Raw genomic sequence first — 19,784 nt, forward strand, 5'->3', positions numbered from 1 at the left:
CTAATTTGCCGATGTTATCCTGAATTTGCAATAAAGTTTTTTTTATATATTTAATATAAAATAAAATAAAATGTTTATTGTCTAAAATAATTAGAGAAATAAAACTAAAACTACTAAAATCAATCTCGATTGTAAATATCGGGAATATCAAACTAGTTGTAGTTATAGCAGTTATTAGTAGTAGCCGAATCGGTTGGTGCGTGGCTACCATTCGGAATTCACAGAGAGAACGTAGGTTCGAATCTTGGTGAAACACTAAAATTAAGAGAAAACATTTTTCTAATAGCGGTCGCCCCTCGGTAGGCAATGGCAAACCTCCGATTGTATTTCTGCCATGAAAAAGCTCCTCATAAAAATATCTGCCGTTCGGAGTCGGCTTGAAACTGTAGGTCCCTCCATTTGTGGAACAACATCAAGGCACACACCCAAAAAGGGTGTACGCGCCAATTATTTATATATATATATATTTACGAACGACGTTATTTAAGTTTGTGTATACAAAATAAATTCTCATTCCCGAAAAGATTGCGACGTCGTTCTGGTTGAAGAAATTCCATCAGATTTCTTTAATCTATACGCTGAGAAGGAAGCTTTTCGATAAACTTCGAGCATGGGCTGAAAAGTCCCGGGCCTAACAAAGAAAACAAGTTTTTTTTTTGTCAAAATTAGCTTTATTCATCAATGTAATTTCATTCAAGAACAACGCAATTATTCCAGCGCCTCTCTAACATTTAAATACCACTTTTGTAGAACGATTTATCTTTTGCCTCAGAATATGTCTCAGTTTCAGCGAGCACTTGTAGTAGTCGCTGGGAGCCAAATCTGGCGAATACGGTGAATGTGAAAACAACTCGAAGTTCAATTCATGTGGTTTTGTCATTGTTTTCATTAACTTGTGACGGGGTACCTTGCCTTGATGAAGCAAAACAGTGAGCAAACGCGGCACCCACTTTAAACAGAGCTCTCTCATAGTCAAATGCTCATGCAATATAAAGCCATATTTTGATATCTTTACGATGTGAGTTAAAGCACGCAACTTCAATTTTCGATCATTCAAACGATTTTGTGAATTGTTTGATGTTTTCTGGTGTTACCGCCTCATTTGGACGTCCCCTGATTTGTGCATCATCGGTGTCGCTACCACCACGACCACATTTGAAGTCAGTCAACCATCGTTTTATTGTTGTTTCTACGGAGTCCCCCATAACACTTTGCAAGCCACTGCTTCGCTTGAACAGTATTTTTCCAATCAAGAAGCAATGTAAAATTAAAAGACGAAATTCTTTTTAGTCCATTGTTTTGAAAATAATAAAAGAAGCGTTAATCTTATCATGAAATTTTAATTAACTGAAAAAGACGTGAATGCGAAATTTGTGGATTTAAGCGGCTCCAAATAATTTAAATTTGCCTTGATAACTGTTTCACCGTCCATGTTGTTTTACCTTGGAGTTCTTGCTTAACTATTGCCCAAACATTTTCAATCGTGTTGGTATCAGGCGACTGGGAAGGCCAATCCAACATTTCAATCCCATTTTATTGTTCCACTCTACACACCTTCGGCTTCGATGCTTGGGATCGTTGGCTCTTGTACAATCCAAGGTTGACTAGTTCTTCCAATGCATTTTGGTAAATTTTATTCATCAAAACTGATTTCAAATTGGCGGTAAACACAAATAAACGACCAAATGATTTTTCGGCGAAACATCCCCAAAGATGAACCTTAACTGGATTTTTAACAGTTCATTGAAGTTGTCGAATATCAGCAGTACACCAGGACCAACGCATGCAACTATTAGCCCAAAAGGAAGATTTGTCCGTGAATACTACGTTTGTCCTATTCTACTGTGAATTTTCCTTAGCCCAAACAAGACTTTTTTCAATGCGTGATAATAAGAGCAGCGGTTTTTAGAATGTGCGTCATTTATAATTTGGGGCCTTTTGTACGTAAACGCCCTCGAATCGTATCTTTTGATATATTAAAACCACTTTGCCTTAAAACTCACAAGCAAATCAATGATTTTCAAATCTTGCTTTGAAGAGGTTGTTTTGGCCTCGTCCGGGGAAGGATGATTTAAATTTGTTTCCGTATAAAGTGCAATTGACACAAAGAATATTGCCGACAGATCCTTCACGTCGCTTGGAATACGGCCAAACAGTCGCTCCAATGGTTGACACTGAACGCAATTTTTGGAAGCAAGTTTTTATGACTGACGAGGTACATTTTAACCTCTCTGGCAGAGTGAATAAACAAAATTGCTGCATTTGGGGAACTGAGAATCCCAACGAAATTTATGAAACGCCATCGCATGATCGGAAAGTAACTGTTTGGGCCAGCATTTGCGCCAAAACCATAATTGGACCATATTTTTGCCGAGAAAACGAAACGGTCGATGGAAACCGATATCGATGGATGTTGGCTCATTATTATGTCTGCCCGCAAATGCGTGAGAAAGGTTTAGACGGATACTGGTTTCAACAAGACGGTGCGCCATGCCACACTGCGAATGCAACAATTGAATTTCTGCAACGAAAATTCCCGGGACGTCTAGTGTAAAAAAGAGGCGGCATCGACTGGCCCCCCAGATCACCTGACTTAACCCCCCGGACTTTTTTTTGTGGGGTTATCTGAAAAGTAAGGTTTACGCCAACAAGCCGCAGACTATTGGCCAGCTTAAGGCAAACGTTCATGTCGAAATCGACGCTATAAAACCCGAAATGCTTGACAAGGTAATAATAAATAATAGCTTGATTGATATTGTATTCAAAAAATAGTTTTAATAAATAGTAAATAGCCCAACCAAATAAAAATCATTTTTTTTTTATCAAAGTTATTCAATGTTTTCATACCGACATAAAAGATGGCGCACCCTGTACATAAGAACACTGCCTCAAATCGTTTTTCATACGGAGAATTGATTTTGTAATGCTTACTTACTTATGTGGCGCTACTACCGTGTGTCGGTTTTGGCCGAATCCAAAATGGCGCGCCAGCTGTTTCTGTCCTGCGCTCGTTGGTGCCAGTTGGAAATCGCGAGTGAAGACAGCTCCTGCAGCACTTGGTCCTTCCAACGGAGATGTGGTCTTCGTCTTCCACGTCTTCTTTATTGGGGTACTGTGTTGTAAATTCGCTTTGCTGGTACGTCTTCTTTCATATGGGTGGCATGGCCAAGCCAGCGTTGCCGCTTTATTTTTACAAGCTTAACTATGTCCATGTCTCTATACAGGAGCTGTTGTTGTTGTAGCAGCATAAACATTCCCCTTACTTACATATGGAGAATGTTGTTGGAGTGACAGTCCTTGGCCGGATACAAGCTTAACTATGTCCATGTCTCTATACAGGAGCTGTTGTTGTTGTAGCAGCATAAACATTCCCCTTACTTACATATGGAGAATGTTGTTGGAGTGACAGTCCTTGGCCGGATATAAATCTAGGTCGTTTCGGTAACGTAGAACCGACTGTCGAGGAAACGGTGAGCTCATACAGCTCGCTGTTCCACGGTACACGATACTCCTCACCAACGCGGGGCGGGTAAAAAATCGTACGTCGAATTTTTCTCTCGAAGGCTCCCTAAACTTTTGCATCTGTTGTTGACATCGTCCTGCGCCATGTGTTAAGACGGGAATGATGACAGTTTTGTAGAGTGCCAGTTTGGTCCTTCGAGAGAGAGCTCTACTTCTCAACTGCCTACTGAGCCTCAAGTAAAACCTGTTGGCTGAGTTATTCTCCGTTTGATATCCAGGCTAAAGTCATTTCTGTTGTTAATGCTGGTCCCAAAGTAGACAAAGTCCTTCACAACTTCGAATTGTTGGTTGTCAACGCTGACATATTGTTCAAGACGCGAAGACTCCTTGTGTGTTGACAGCAGGTACTTTGTTTAAACTGGAGTATGCCGAGCATGCCAAGCATACTGCATACTAATTTTGTAATGAGTTCTCACAAAACTTACAAATTTCACAACGCGTATTGCGGAAAGGATGCTCTACCAGCATTTACATTTTTTTATAAAGGAGCCCTAAGTTTGAATTTTGCCGATCACGCTTCCATTAGACAGACTGTAGAATTGAAATTGTCTAGTTTGTGAAATATGGCACTAGAGTTGGGCATGATTGGTTGCTTGTTTTGCTCATTCGCAACCCTTTCAATAGGTAGAGAGATAGATAGGTATGTTAGGCTTGCACTTCGACCTCATGGTCTTTTGTGCCCTCTACTCATCACAGTACCTCATCCAAGCCCGATTCCCTTATTAAACTCAGGATAGAGCTGCAATTGGCTAATATGTCTCAACATTCTCCGCGCTATAGTGCTGCATTTTAGGAGAAGGTGTATTGGAGTCTCCTGAGATTGGTCGCAGAAACGGCAAGACTCCGTACACCAAATCCAGAGTTTGCAGTTACCTGTAAGGATGCCCGTGAGCATTCTCAGATTATCCTTGGGGAGGGTTATGAGTTTTTTAAACCTCTTTTGGTTGTACCCTCCCAGCAAGGATTTCGTCTGTCTTAGCCCCATAGTTTGGAGCCAGCAAACCTCTGTTAGCCCTAGCTCTTCACTCCTAAGCTTCTCTTTGATGGTGCGTTGTCCCATAGCAAGGAAGGGTTCGAATCCTGTTAAAGGTGAGGCAGCAGCCTTCTCGCCAATGCGTCCGCTACTTCGTCCCCAGTTATACCCCTGTGTCCTGGGACCCAATTTAAACGGGTGCAATTGTGCATTCCTAGTAGATTAAGTAAATCAAATAAAGCTATTTTTTGTATAATATTTTTAATACCTCCATATTGGAAAAACCATCCATTTGAAAGCAAACCACCATCGCCTAATTCTGAATGCGTGGACTAGGTAGCCTAACACTACATCGTGATCCCAAATACATAGAATTGTCAAATTGAGCTGCCCACCAGAAGTTTATATTAAATTATGGGATAGACAGAAAATGGTTTTAGTCGCATTTTCATGCAATAATATACTCAAATTTTTTTCGTTTTTTTTTGTGTTTAAAAAAGTTGTCAGCTTTTTGTGTTTAGCATTTTTTAGCTTTATTGACATTTTACCGACTTTTAATATGCGTTTGTCTTTCTTTTTTGTTTTATTGTTGGTGTTCATTCTTTTATATATATTCTTTTTTGGTTTTGATTTTCCATTAAATAAGAAGAAAATGCGTAAGCAATAATTCGTTTGAGTTACACTTTTACAATGTTTAAAGCATTTTATGACATTTTTTATTTGATTAATTTATATTTCATCTTTAGTTTTAAAAATATGATCCAAATGCATTCATACATTAATAAAGTGATTGTTAAATCAATTATTTTTAACATAAGTTTATATGATTAAATATGGAAGAAAATTAATTCTCAATATATGCCAATGGCTTACAATAAAAAACCAAACATTTGCTTTCGTTTCTAAGAGCATTTACGTAGGTGAATAAATATACGTTATTCCTGATGCTATTTTGCTTTAGTGTTTAGCAGTATAATTGCTTTTCGTTTCTTTGACTATGTTTGTAACTTTAGATAATAGAGAAGCAGCGCAGATTTGATAAGAGAAGCGATTGTTACAATATGACGACCAAAGTCGATCATACCAAATACCAATGTATTTTTTATTGTAAAGTATCACAAATGAAAGAGTACGAAAAAAACAAAAAAAAAAACATTCGTTGCAATTATTTCCATAACAAAAGTAAAGTAACATTACTTTCAACTAACGAGAAGTTTGTAATTAGTTATTAATTCTTATTTTCCGGATATATTTGGATAGTAAAATACATTTTAAATGTTCCGCCGATTATACATATAAAGCTGGGAGCTGTAGCTTTAAAATGCCTACTTTGGACGAACGCATTTTTAACGAATTGATTTACAATCCATGCAGTCTTACGCCATCGACAACTATCCATCTTCAAAACAATGGGTTTTTTATCTACTTTGAATTAGAATTTTTGCACAAATTTTAGTTAGGCATTAACTTAGTTTAAGAGGTTACATAACGTGGCAACCTTATAAATAAACGAAAAAAAAACCTTTCAGCATATATGTTTCAAGTTAGGTAACTTTGTGTATACGAATGTAAATGTATCACGCACTCACCACTTAATCAGACTAATCGACTTCAGTCTGTACATATTTTGTTGTGTTCTTTTATAGTCGGCGGCCAGAAATATGCAGTGTAAATATTGCTAAAATATAGTAGTATATTTTCAGTGGCATTAGCGGGTGAATGAAACGTAATGTTGATGTGTTTGTATATGTGGTTTGTGTACGTTCGATTAGTGTTCTGCGTATATATGTATTAAATTGTTGCTTGGTAATTTTGTGAACGAAGGAAACTGCTCTATGTTGTCTATTTATTTATTTATTTTTTGTTTTTAATATTTCGATATTAAAATGCTATCGACTTTTATATATATAAAAAACTCAATTCAAAATTACTTTACGCTTACTTTTAGCAGCTGTTATTAAATGTTCATTTGCGTTAGTAATTCATTTACTGTTTCTATGACTTTGTTAAAAATTCAACCGAAATAATAAAATCAATAATTTCATATAAGTTTTCTCATATTTAATTGTAGCAATAATATAATTATATATTTATGTTTACTTTTCATATTTTTTGTTTTTCGTTCGTTTTATAATATTATAATTGTTTTTCTTTTTTTTTTTAATTTTTTATCTTCATCATGTTTTGCCCAACTTCATTGCTATTTTCATTTTTGTCTGAAATGGCGTTAATGATTTCCGTTAAACGAGGATGACGCTGATCATTTGGGCTCCATGTTTGTTTCTTGTTTAGAAGAAAGGCGTTGAGATGAATTTAGCTTTACTCAATTTATTCGATCACTTTCAATACCTTGCCAATGGCAATAGTTTTGTCTAAAAATAATGAAAACAAAAATATTGATAATTTCAAGCATTTAAAAATATATTTTCTAGACAACTCACTCTCATCGCGAAGTGTAAATCTTCCCATTTGTGGGAATAGCTTAAATTGCTCAAGGCATATCATTCCGGAACATTCAATACGCATAATTGCCACTTGGTCTTGTTTAACAAACCTAGGACGTGTTTTTGACTTTTCTCCTGTCTTTTTGTCGACCAAACAAATTAAGGCCTATAAAAATGGAATCATTGAAGAACAAACGCATATTAAATTAGCAAAAAACTGTTTCTTACTTTCACCGTAATCTCTTCAGCCGCACAGTGAATGTGCATAACCGCCGAATAGCCAGCGCAAATAATAGATTTGTGCTCTAAAATAACCACTTGCGCGTCGAAAACTTTGCCAGTTTTAATAGGATTGGTGGCATCGCACAAAACAAAACCAGGTGAAACATCCTCCTCTTCAATTCCCTATACCGAGAAAATAATTGAGAAAAAGATGTAAATACTTTGAAAGAACTGTGAAACTACAACAACAAAATGTTCAGCGTACCTTCAGTTTAACTTTAATGTTCTCGCCAGGACCCACAGATGTAACTTCATCGTCATCTGAGAATAGTTGATCCACAGAGACTTGTGTCTATAAAGCAAAGTAAAATAGATCAAATGTAACTTTTTTTATTACATACTGCAATAATAAGACTTACCCTATTTGGCATGACCAGTAAGTTTTGTCCCTTTCGCGCAGTTCCTGACTCTACTTTCCCCATTACCACTGTACCCATATCCTTATATTTGTCAACGATAGGCATAATGAATGGGCCCTCGGCATTGCGATTAAGCGAAGGCAACTGGTCAATGAATGGTATAAACGCCGGCCCTCTATACCAGGGGCAAATATCGGCTGGTACAGAATCACGTAAGCCGGCGCCGCCCAAACCAGAGCAAGGCATAAAGGTTAAATCCTTTGAAGGGTTGAAACCCAATTTTTTGAGGTATGGTAAAATCTTGTCCCTACATTCGTTGTAACGTGTTTCATCCCAATTTACAGTCGGATCGTCCATTTTATTAACCAAAACAACCAAATGCTTAACACCAGCTGTCTTAGCCAACATAGCATGTTCACGCGTTTGTCCACCCCGATCAAACCCAGTTTCGAATTCACCTTTTCGAGCCGAAATTACCAACACTGCCAGATCAGCTTGGGCAGCACCACCAATCATGTTAGGCACAAAGCTTTTGTGCCCAGGCGCATCCAAAATTGTGAAATGTTTGCGCTCTGTTTCGAAGAAGGCTCTGCCCACTTCAACAGTTTTTCCCTTGTCACGTTCCTCCTGATTAGTATCCAATGCCCACGAAAGGTACCAACTTTCTCTTGATTTTTCTCGTGCCTCACGTTCGTATTTTTCGAGAGTACGCTTGTCAACCATACCCGTGAGATACATTATCTGACCACCAATTGTTGATTTACCAGCATCTATAAATTATAGTATGAAACAAATAAACTTTCTGAATGTATCTAAGTAGTAAAGTTCGCCGCATTCATACCAACATGTCCAATGAAGACAACGTTCACATGTTCTTTTTTACTACGCGATTCTTCAACCTTGGGTGTTTTCTTCTTTGAGACCTTTGGCGTAATATCATTTTCAATATCCTCAATAGCTTCGTCAGGTTCCTCGTCGTCTGGGGTTATGACAGGATCATCCTCAACGTCCCAACTATCAGCTGGATCGTTCTCTAAAAAACAAAAACATTACCATATCATTATCCATTTATGCGGGAAAAGTGTATAAACTGTGTGCCATTTATTTAAGCATAACTTTAACACGTTGGTGGGTTTCGTTATAAATTACAATTCAATTTTGTGATTATTAAAATTAATTCACTAACTTCTTCGAGACACACGTGGCATTATTTATTTCATGTGTGAAAACAAATTAATTTAAGAAATTATTTTCATGTAATAAAATTCTTTATTATCACTAAATTAAAAATTATACGAAACAATTATTCCTTGTGCCGAGTTTTACAAATAAAATTTTCGAAAGCTTTGACTAGCCACATGCAACTATCCGCTGACTAACGAGAATAGCTCGCAGCTTCGAGTTGCTAACAGATAGACAACCAGTACTAACAGGTTAAGAGCAGTTAAAACTGCAAGCCGCAGAGTCGCGAAGTTGGTAAAAACATGTATCAAATAATTGGTATTGTATTATGCAGTAACAAGTGAAATATTTTGGGAAGCTTTTCGTACATAATTTCGCAAAAATAAAACAAAAGATGTAAATATGTATAAAAAAGAAAGTTGTCTATATTGAGAGCGCTCTGTTAAAAAGTCTGCTCACTTGGATATATCGTAGGTGCACATTGACTTGAGTAAAAATTTTAAAATTAACACGTCGGAATAGAAAATGAGATTTTTTAAGGAAATTTGTGGTAGAAAGAGCCAACTTGAACGTACATAAAAATGATAAATATTAAAAACGAGTACGTGAAAGAAAGACAAACTCACTATTGCGTGTGAAGTTAAAAATAGATGGAGAGACTGTCTGCACATGCTTAGCTTACTAATAGTGCAATACTCTATTATTATGGTAAAAAAAAATTGCAAGATGCAAGGCATACATTTCGCATACATTGTTGGAGGTTATGTTCGAAGTAAAATAAACTAATACATAAATGTGGTATTTTTAAGGTTGTTAAGTAAAGCAAATAACAAAATCAAAAAAAAAGAGCATGTGTAGCAAAAACTGCTTGCAGCCGGTGCGTTCCTCTAGATAACAAAAACATACAAACATATATAAGATCTATAAGCAAGCATGTTGTCGATGTTGTGTTATTAATGTAAATATAGGTATGTTAAACCTTATAAATACATATTCTCGCGAAATTTTTATAAGCAGAATAAGGGAGGCATGAAAAAACAAATTATGGGTTCGTCCCTCGAAAAACAAATAGTACGAAAGATGTAAATAGTGAATATGTACAGTGTTTTGATTATTCATTTTGAGCCGATAGGGTACTTTACCATTGTTGGCAGCAATTTTGTCTGCGGTGTTAATGTTTTCCATGGGTGCTGCAGCCGAAGGTGTGGTCACAGGTGATGTTTGCATGGGAGAATCAGATGGAGTCTCGGTTGCTGCTCCAGGCGGGACCGCTTGTAAGGCAGCGGCTGCGGCAGTGGCATTCAATGCATTTGTAGAACCGCCTGAGCCGGCAGAATCTGGGGTTGTGGCGGGAGTGGCACTACCAGACTCCGGCAGCGATGATGCATCCATTGGGGCAACGTTCGGTGTGGGCGCAGCTGTTGTTACTGAAGCCGCCGCAACTGCTGCCGCACTAGCTGCAACGCTGCTATAACCGTAACTTGGTACAAATTCAACAGCGTTCACATTAAGGGTCGAAAATTTGGTGGCCATCTCAGTGTTTTCTTGAGCCATATTTGATATCTAGTATATTTTTGATTTGTTTAACTCTATGAAAATTATAAGTCCACTCAAATTTATCAGATTTGCTCAATGACAACTGTGTTTTTTCACCGATACACTTTTGACTCCACCACGTTTACCACCAAATTCGAGGTACTAACATATACACAAGTGACGGAGCCGCAAACGTTTTTTATATTTTCTTTTGTTTGTTTTTTTTTTTTTCTTTTTTTTTTTCTTTGTAAAGTAAACGCTTTCCTTGAGCTCCGGTTATTATCTCCTAGGTTCCAAAATCTCTTTACGTTCACTACTTGCAGCTCGGCAAATCACGTTTTTCTTTGTCACTTCTGCCAGCCGAGCCCTGTCTTGACGTTTTTGTCTATGACAAACTTTTCAAAAGCAGTATCCAAAACAAAGTGAAGTGAAGTAAAACTTAGTAGATACTGTGCAGGCGATTATTGTGTATTATTCGCATTACAATACAGGTATGCAAAAATCACAAACCTCTGCGGTAACACGAAATCGGTTAAAATGGCCACGCATATATGGAAAATTTACCTGTTCCGATGTAGCAACTTTAATGGAACACGGTGGTATATGGAACATGCTATTATTCAAGAGGGTGATTTTAAATATTAGAAATTTTGAAATAAATATCTTTATTTAAAAAAAATATTATTTTCCTCAAATTAAAATGTCTTATTAAATATTAATGTTTTCTGATGGATAAAATAACTAATACAATAAAAAAGGCAAAACTTTGATGCAATAGTGAAAGTAGTGAAGAACGTTAATCAGCTGGCATGTATTTGACAATTGACTGACGGCAACACAGAAAATAAACAAACCTTGGTGTGCATTGTCATCAGATATATTAGTACAGATAAAAATATGATTAAAAGAAATAAAATTCGAAAGCGCCAAAGAATATAAATCAGCATAACAAGATATCGTTAAAAAAATTAAGCCTTTTAAATCCTCTTGAACTATTAGAAATAATCGAACATTGGAATAAATGGGAAATATAGCCTGGATATATCAAGCAGACTTGTGCGAAAGCGCCATATTGAAAATAAATTGTATGGGCGTGTCTGCAGAAGAAAACCGTTACTGTAGAAAAAAATATCAAGGCGCGTTTGTCTTTCCGAAATGCCCATAGAAACAAAGACGCAAAGTTCTGAAAAATAATACTGTTACAATAGCGATATTTCGCGAATCGAGTGACATAAGCGAATAAATGTAAAAGTAATAGAGTAATTCATTTGTAACTAGTTATTAATTACTAGGTCATCCAGTATAAATTATCATCATTTTATGTTATTCTGGGGAAGTGCGCTATTTCTCTGTCTAAATTTCACCTACAAATACAGACTAAGTTCTTATAATACGTTCACATATAAGCAGATGATCTACTTTTTCGAGCTTAACTTTCAATCCGTAATCAAAAAGCAAGATTTCCCATACAAAATTTCTCTCCCAAAATCTGAGATTAAGAAATAATCCTAGTTAATAACCATTCGGAATTCACAGAGAGAACGTTGGTTCGAATCTCGGTGAAACACCAAAATTAAGAAAAACCTCCGAGTGTATTTCTGCCATGAAAAAGCAACAAATAAAAATATCTAAACTACAAATAGGAGGAGGAGCTCGGCCAAACACCCAAAAGGGGTGTGCGCGCCAATTATATATTGTATATATATAATAACCATATTTTCTGACATACAACTCTGTCTTTCTGCGTAATATATCATTATTTTTACGAATGTTAAGTCAAAGTAAAAACTAAATAAAATGGATGCCGGCAAAGAAAAAAGTTTTGTAAACATAATTATAATATATTAAATATAAAAATATTATTAATTATGCATTCATATTACAGAAAAAACGCTTTGTCCTCTTATTACTTATTATAAAATGTAATATCAAATTTCGCATGCGTATAGCTGCCATAATTTTTTGAAACCTCAGTAAACATTGTTTACGGATTTTCTCCAACTGTTTCTTACTAACAGCCAATTACGCAATTAAATTAGCTATTCCTTTTCCTTGTCTTTTCTTCATATCTTTAATAATAATTAAACAAACCAAAAGCTCCAAAATATTCCACCAAAACAATTTCAATGAAGAAAAACCCTTAAAAGGAGTATTGACAGCTGATTGTCAATTTTGGAGGTAATTTGCCATATGTGAATGGGGACATTAATTTTGTGGATTTATTGGTAATTACTGAATATGTGAACGAACTGTAAGTCTTGGCTAAAGAAACTCTAAGGCGTGGCATACAAGAGGAATATTATTGTTTCGAACTTAAGTTACAAACATGCAATGCTATGGCTAATGTTACACGTGTACGGGAATGTTTGAAACAGGAAACGTAATATCATTTATTTTGTGGATGCAGAAGAGCCATATGGCATATAGGAGTTTTGAAAAAAAGAGAGTCTTTTGAAACACTTATTAAAATTTATAAGCAAATACAACCGAAATATTTTTTAGTTCCTTTAGTAAATTAATATGCGAAAGTTCATCTCTTTTGAAGTAAAGAATTTTAGGGCATAGTCTCTTTCTTTTTGGTTCTTTCAAACATTCATCAATAATTAGTATTTACAAGAATTTTTTACGCTCTTTATAACTATATTCAAGCGATTTTAAAAAAGTAAGGTTGCGTTTTTCACGTTTTTTCTAAGTGATATTTGAAACAATATTACGGCAGCTATCAACCATGTTTGTAACTTATGTTTGAAACAATGTTCCCCGTATTCGCCGCGCTTTACTTTATCAAAAACTTGCTTTCAAGTTGCAACACACCCACACTTTTTTTACAACCTGTTTAAATGATCCAATGTCCACAGGTGGTTTATTAACACGTTGAGCCCGGCATCGATATTACTGTACTTTCCATTTGGCCGGCAACGAGCGAGCAATCGGGAATATTCAGACTGGAGACTGGAGCGATTAGTTAGAAACGAATTGCAGCAGACAAAAGTACACTTTGAAAATATATTCTGTTTAGAGTGTTTCAATAAACTTCATTAAAATTACTATACATTTATTTTTTAACTATCGGTCTTAGTTCATTGTCGGTCCCTAGGGACCGACGCCGGCCAAACGGAAAGTTCACTGTCGGTCCCTAGGGACCGACGCCGGCCAAACGGAAAGTTCACTGTCGGTCCCTAGGGACCGACGCCGGGCTCAACGAGTTAAATGTGAAAAATTTGCCTACCCCTACGTTTACACCAGGCGACTTTTAGTTGAGTAGGAGTTTGGTATTTAGAAAGTGTAATGAGGTTGAAACACAAAATAAATATGACTTAGTATAATGCTTTTAGCATTCCAAAAAGTTTGTAATATATTAGTACACAATGTAAACAAGCATTATTGGTTGGCGACCAACCTTGTTGAAAGGCAAACGGTTTAAACATTCTACTAAGAGCAAGTAAATAGCTTTTTAGTGATTACTCATCTGCTACGATACATTTCTAATTATCCCACGTTTTCATTTTGCGATGACCTATCACATACGAACTGTCAATTTCGTAGATTAATTTTTTGCGTTGGCATTTCATGGTGGCCGCCATAGCCGAATGGCTTGGTACGTGATTACCATTTGGAATTCAGAGAGAACGTAGGTTCGAATCTTGGTGAAAGACCAAAGTGGAGAAAAAAATATATATGACATGGTATAACTTTTATTTCAAACAGTAAACAAAATGTCGCTAACTCAATCTATAAGCTGTTTTTATGCTCCACATGTGCTACTGGTTAATGGAATTAGAATTTTTTTTTTTAATTTCTCTTAAGTTGCGTAATGTTATGTGTGATATGATTTGCATGCGATCAGCGTACGCATGTTCGGACGTAGAGTAAAAAATCACTAGTGCTAATCGCTCTGAATAAGCGATTGTAGCAGCAGCACAGAGCGATAAGTGGCAACGCTACAAAATCAGCGGTAGGTGGCGCCTGAGGTCCTTTAGTTGATTTTTCGTCAACCGATTTGAGCGGACGTGCATTCGTAGCATTTTCGTGACGCCATTTTATAATTGTTCTTTGGAGTGCGAAGTGTGAATTAGTTTTTATTAAAACGTAATTTTTCTAAAAATTTGTTCAGAAAATAAAAGATCTGAAGGAAATATACTATGAGTGGAGGTGGAAATAATTCTGCTCGACCGCCACCAAGAATTGACGGCATGATTTCCCTAAAGGTGAGTGAAGTAATAATCGAGGATTTTCCATATTTCCGGTGTAGTAATTAGCGCAGTAAACTTCAAAAAAATTAAAAAAAAAAATTAGGTGAGAGTGAAATTTTGTGTATTGTTCTTCTTTGTAGGTTGATAATTTGACATATCGTACTACTCCTGAAGATTTAAGACGTGTCTTCGAACGTTGTGGCGAGGTTGGTGACATCTACATACCTCGCGATAGATATACTCGAGAAAGTCGAGGTTTTGCCTTTGTTAGGTAAGTTAAATCGAATATGAGTAGAGATAAAACAGATAGATAGTGTCTCAACATACCACCATCATTTTTCTGGGGCAACTGCGTGGGTCGATTCTAACCTCAAATACTATTGCACTTAATATATTTCATGGTTTCTTTCACAACCAGTATGAATCCATAATTTAAAGGTGCAAAAAACAAATATTTTCACTTTGCAACTGTTGTCTACGAATTTGTCCTAGTCAACCTACGTACGAAAGTAACAAACTATTTGAAGAATTCGACCCTGTACAGTTACGATATATGTATGAATTTCGTGTATAAAATATTTGCTTTGCTGTTTGCGTACTAGGAATAAGCTAAATATAAATAGTTATTCTGAGCAAAAATGCATATATGAAATGCTTTCACTTTGCAACTGCTGTCTACGAAATAATCCTAGTCAGTCTACGTACGAATGCAACATATGTAAATAATTATCTTCAATTTATTTAATATATGCTTATCTACAAGTTCTTTCGGTAATATGAAATAATTATTGCATTACCATGTTAAATTAAATTTTGATTGCAGATTTTATGATAAACGGGATGCTGAGGACGCATTAGAGGCTATGGATGGCCGCATGCTCGATGGCAGGGAGTTGCGTGTTCAGATGGCCCGTTACGGTCGTCCAACTTCACCGACACGTCGCACCAATAACCGACGTGGAGGTGGTGGTGGCAGACGCCGTTCTCGTTCGCCTGTACGTAGACGGTCTCGTAGTCCTCGCCGTCGGTCGTATTCACCTAGATCTAGATCACGTTCGGCCGGTAGCCGTTCCCCTGTTCGACGTGGGAAATTTTCACGGAGTCCAGTTGGGCGAAAATCTTTGAGCCGTAGTCAAAGTCGGAACGGAGTAGCAGCTGGACGCAGTGTATCACGCAGTCGAAGTCGGTCCTAAAGATTGTGACTTGACGGAATAAATAAAATGGTTGATTTAATAAATCAGGTAAATTGATTTAAAGTAATTGCCTGTGTCAATATTCATAAATTTTTTTTTTAGAGTTGCCTAAATAATAGTGCACAGTACGCATAGAAATATCCGCGTATAGTTGATTAGCAGCGATTTCGTTTTAAAGCACGTGATTTGGGCATAGTTCTGCTAATTCAACAGGTATAACTTTTTAATATATCAATTGTAGCACTTCAAATACAAAAACATTTAAAAAGGAGAAATCAAAGATAAAAATAACAGGAAACTCAAACTTGCCCTTTGTCTATCTTTCCATTTATAATTACCCTAATTTCAGAGTGTATTCTCGTTTACGCATAACATCATTTCATACATTTCTAACTGATGTTAAATAATCACATTATTATACCCATTTCCACTTGAAGTGTACTACAATACATATTAACGTATTACTACCCGGAATATACAAAATATGTTAATAGATCGGTAGATTTTAATGCTTTTAATTTATGATAAATATGACCTAAAATTAAATAATATTTGGAAAAGCATTCTAATTTAATTTATTTTCCATTTATTGGAAATCAGTTCTGTGAAATTAGGCCATCAATAACCAATAATTTGATTGATGAGATGGAAATAATAGTTTTAAAATTCTCCAAAATTATTTGTACTCGTATATTTAAATCTGAAAAGTAATATGAACGTATTGTAAGTTTTATAAAAAAGAATAAATGTATTCCAAGTAATTTTATTCAATAAGCATATAGGCTATATAATAATAGGAATTCTGAAAATCGCTACGTACTTGTTTTGACTCAATACCAAAATCAATTTGTAATTTCAACATAAGGCCTACATACGAATTACACAACACATCATCCAAATGTTTGCATCATTAAGTTGCTAAATTTTTGTGTAATTTTTATGTAGTTTACACTTTATAAAACCCAATCTAATTACATGGCTTGATATATTTTTTACACTTCTATATAATGCAGGCAAACAAAGATTGCTGTATGAGCTGCTGTAAGAGCGCGAAAGGGATAAAGGCAGAGACAGTAAAATGAAATATAAAAGAAATTTATGGGGAGAAAGAATATGCAAGGAACAGGAGGCAGAGATTCTTATATTTATTGGTGATTGCTGCGTAGAGAATTTACAATATACGTACTCCTGCTACTCTTGTTGCTGCTACAGCTGCTGTTTGCTGTAATATTTATACACCAATCGGGCCGCTGCACTTACAATTTACTGCCTAATTATGCCTAACACTTGACTGGATTTCTCGTACATCGTCTAGAGAAACGCTAATCAAGTGCTAAGCTCACGATAAATTATTGTTCGAGTTCGCATCCTGTAGAGTAAAATGTTGCTGTTTACTGAGAGTGATGTTGCTGCCTCTGCTGCTGCATCAATCTAGTTATGTAACGTAGATACAAAATCCAGCCAAAGTACTTCCTTTAAATGCAGATACTTGATAGTAAATAAGTATTCCGAAGCCTGCTACGTACGACCAGCCATTTAATTTTTATATCTGGTAGGCGGTTAGCGGTTGGCGGTTTCAGTGTATATGCGCAGCAGTTGGAGCGGTATAAGGATAGAAAGTTTTGATTGATGCATGCGTAAATCTTGAAACCTGTACTTGATCCAAAAGTTCAGCGAAATCTATGATATCGGACAAATATTTGAAGGCAGTCCAGTAGTATTTATAGCGGCATGCTTAAATGCGTAGACAATGCCGTAGTACGTATAACTGGTGCAAGTAGCTGTAGCCGGTAGCTGTGTGTTGCTGCTATATGCTGTTATTCACTTCAGTACGCTTCATCGTACGTTGTTCATCTTCGTTTGGGTGGTAGTTAATGACTTTTTGATGTTGGTGGTCTGCTGTTTCGAGTTCTGAATGGTTGCTGTTTCCCCGAAAGATTTTATTTCTCCAAGTTTGCAGCACAGGTTAATCAGTGAATTTTCGACACTTCCGAAGTCAAACTGCGATTCAAGGGGTGCGATGACTGGGAAGTTCAAAGCTAAAAAAATCTTGGTGAATGTGTGACGATTTTGGTACAGGTAGGTGATTGTGAATTTATGTAATAATGAGTTTTATTGCAGAACAAGATTTACCAATTTAGAAATAAAAATAAAATAAATTGGCTGTGATTGTATTAAAACTGTTTTTTATTGATAAATATATTAGGCCCAATGAAAAATGAATGAATGATAATAAAGTTAGCACTTCAAACTCAGTCTTTTGCGCTTTTCACTCATTACAGTATCTCATCCGAACCCAGTTCTCTTGATAAACCTACGATTTAGAGAAGGGTTGGCCATGTGTCTTTTTCTGGTCGAGATATCCTGTCCTTCGCGCTATTAGCATCACGTTTGATAAAAGTGTACTGAGTTATTGGGCACAAAAATGAAATCCAGGAAGCATAAAGCAATTCAAACTTCGGGTTCGCAACGGTAGTATGTTATGTGGCTGTTGGTGTAAGTTGCCAAATATTTTTGTGCGACTCTGCTATACTGATGTGACCACCGGATATAAAACTACTTCGCCAATTGATAGTTTGCGGTTCACCGCCGCAATCGAATTGTTCGTTCGAGGCTGTCATTCCACAGGGTCAGCGTACAAAATCCACTGGCCCTGAAATGGTAGAAAGGTTGTGTTTTCCAATAGCCATATTCCATCATTTGCATTAAAAAAAGTCTTTAAAATACCACCTGCTGTTCAAAGGTGTCATAAAAGTGTAGGCGCCTTCATTTGTGGAACAAGAACAAAACATGCACCATAAATTGGCAAAAGCACGTGTGAATTATATGCATATTTAATATATTCCGTGCATGAAACAGCAAGGTTTTTTTTTTTACAAACCTCGAAGTGTATTGCTGCCATTAAAAAGCACCTCATAAACCATTTGTCGGCTAAAAACTGTAGGCCCCTCCATTTGTGGAACAACATCGAAATGCACACCAAAAATAGGAGCTCGGCGAAACATCCAAAACGGGTGTACGCGCCAATTATTTATTTTTATATATTCAAGGTGTGAAGAGTTCAAGCTATTATTTTAATTGGCAATGTGTGGTCCATGCAAACTGGAATTAAGTTGTTAAATAATAAATAAACTACTCTGTTTATACCTATATGTAACTTAACTTAATTATACTTCATTATGTTGTGCTTATTATGCTAGAAATTCACATTTGAAATGTATGCACATCTAACTTGGTAACCCCTCGTTGTTGCCAATAGTGGTTTTTTCAATTACCATGGTGTTTAACGAGCAAAGATTTATTTCTTTAGTAAGCGTACGCATTTGCTCTCAACTACAATAACTAATTTCAAAAGAAAAAACTCGGTTGTTATAGTCTTTTTGTTTTATAAATTCTAATAGTTGTAGTTGCGGAACTCATATGAGCCGTAATATTAACATAATGCCGAAGATGAAGATACGCATACGGAATGCCTGGTATGAACCAGACTTGAGTAGTGAGGGGATTTACCTTTGCCCAATGCCTCAACCACCTCCATCGCCAGCAGGTGCGCTATGGTCCACAAACTTGAAACCGCACGAAAGGCTCTTCTATCATCAGACATTGAACTCTGTACGACAAAGTAAACGTTTTATTGCAACACCTCAAATACCTCGTGATTCGTTGGATTTTAGGCTACAAGCGCGCTACGATCACTCCCATGAAGTATTTCCAGAACCCGTGGATACAGTATTACAACGAGAAACTTGTGCCTACCAAAGAATTGATGGTGATGGCACAGATAATATTGTGGAGCTGAAATCCTTTCGTGTTTTACAGAATGTCAAGACAGTACAGTTGCCAGCAAGTGACGCCCAAGATCATCCTTTAAAAATTGGTGGTATTAAGGAGAAGATTTCGCCACATAGTGTTAAATTAATCAACAGTGGTGTGCACAGTCAATTGGTAAACAATGGATTTTCACGACAAACTGGAGATGGGAATTTTTTCCGTTATTAGACATAACTTTTATTTATAACATAAAAATTAATTGAAAAATTGCTTCAGAAAATGTCGTTCATAGTAGCTCCGAATTTTGTACATGCACATGATTCAATTAA

The 19,784-nt window shown here is 36.3% G+C and overlaps 3 protein-coding genes across 5 annotated transcripts; 2 read left to right on the top strand and 1 right to left on the bottom strand.

Annotated features, from left to right (window-relative positions):
- Positions 1-5,820: 5,820 nt before the first annotated feature.
- Positions 5,821-10,864, bottom strand: LOC129247189 (eukaryotic peptide chain release factor GTP-binding subunit ERF3A). The gene is made up of 7 exons (XM_054886191.1): positions 9,905-10,864; positions 8,422-8,613; positions 7,581-8,350; positions 7,427-7,513; positions 7,168-7,344; positions 6,937-7,105; positions 5,821-6,867 (listed from the first exon to the last, which is right to left on the bottom strand). The coding sequence occupies exons 1-7, from the start codon at positions 10,314-10,316 to the stop codon at positions 6,824-6,826; spliced, it is 1,851 nt and encodes a 616-aa protein (XP_054742166.1). The 5' UTR covers positions 10,317-10,864; the 3' UTR covers positions 5,821-6,823.
- Positions 10,865-14,316: 3,452 nt separating this feature from the next.
- LOC129249506 (serine/arginine-rich splicing factor 2) lies at positions 14,317-17,939 on the top strand. Of its 3 annotated transcripts, XR_008582661.1 has the most exons (6): positions 14,317-14,506; positions 14,632-14,762; positions 15,315-15,732; positions 15,787-15,897; positions 16,698-17,179; positions 17,241-17,939. XR_008582661.1 is itself a non-coding variant. In XM_054889366.1 (4 exons), the coding sequence occupies exons 1-3, from the start codon at positions 14,441-14,443 to the stop codon at positions 15,682-15,684; spliced, it is 567 nt and encodes a 188-aa protein (XP_054745341.1). In that variant the 5' UTR covers positions 14,317-14,440; the 3' UTR covers positions 15,685-15,732; positions 15,787-16,660. The 3 variants fall into 3 exon arrangements, 1 of the variants encoding a protein (XP_054745341.1); XR_008582660.1 differs by having other exon boundaries at positions 16,698-17,939; XM_054889366.1 differs by lacking the exons at positions 16,698-17,179; positions 17,241-17,939 and having other exon boundaries at positions 15,787-16,660.
- A 909-nt stretch (positions 17,940-18,848) lies between these two features.
- On the top strand, positions 18,849-19,775 carry LOC129249505 (protein CFAP276). The gene has a single exon (XM_054889364.1). The coding sequence runs from the start codon at positions 19,105-19,107 to the stop codon at positions 19,681-19,683; it is 579 nt and encodes a 192-aa protein (XP_054745339.1). The 5' UTR covers positions 18,849-19,104; the 3' UTR covers positions 19,684-19,775.
- The last annotated feature ends 9 nt before the right edge of the window (positions 19,776-19,784 follow it).

The sequence above is a fragment of the Anastrepha obliqua genome, chromosome 5 (genome assembly GCF_027943255.1).
Source record: "Anastrepha obliqua isolate idAnaObli1 chromosome 5, idAnaObli1_1.0, whole genome shotgun sequence".
Classification (NCBI taxonomy): Eukaryota; Metazoa; Arthropoda; class Insecta; order Diptera; family Tephritidae; genus Anastrepha; species Anastrepha obliqua.

Excerpts from the sequence above, each read along its gene's own strand:
- LOC129247189 (XM_054886191.1), bottom strand. The coding sequence starts at position 10,316 with ATGGCTCAAGAAAACACTGAGATGGCCACCAAATTTTCGACCCTTAAT. Across the intron at positions 8,614-9,904 it reads CAAAATTGCTGCCAACAATG|AGAACGATCCAGCTGATAGT; the intron begins GTAAAGTACCCT and ends TTTGTTTTTTAG. Across the intron at positions 7,514-7,580 it reads TACTGGTCATGCCAAATAGG|ACACAAGTCTCTGTGGATCA; the intron begins GTAAGTCTTATT and ends TTTGCTTTATAG.
- LOC129249506 (XM_054889366.1), top strand. The coding sequence starts at position 14,441 with ATGAGTGGAGGTGGAAATAATTCTGCTCGACCGCCACCAAGAATTGAC. Across the intron at positions 14,507-14,631 it reads ACGGCATGATTTCCCTAAAG|GTTGATAATTTGACATATCG; the intron begins GTGAGTGAAGTA and ends TCTTCTTTGTAG. Across the intron at positions 14,763-15,314 it reads CGAGGTTTTGCCTTTGTTAG|ATTTTATGATAAACGGGATG; the intron begins GTAAGTTAAATC and ends TTTTGATTGCAG.
- LOC129249505 (XM_054889364.1), top strand. The coding sequence starts at position 19,105 with ATGAGCCGTAATATTAACATAATGCCGAAGATGAAGATACGCATACGG.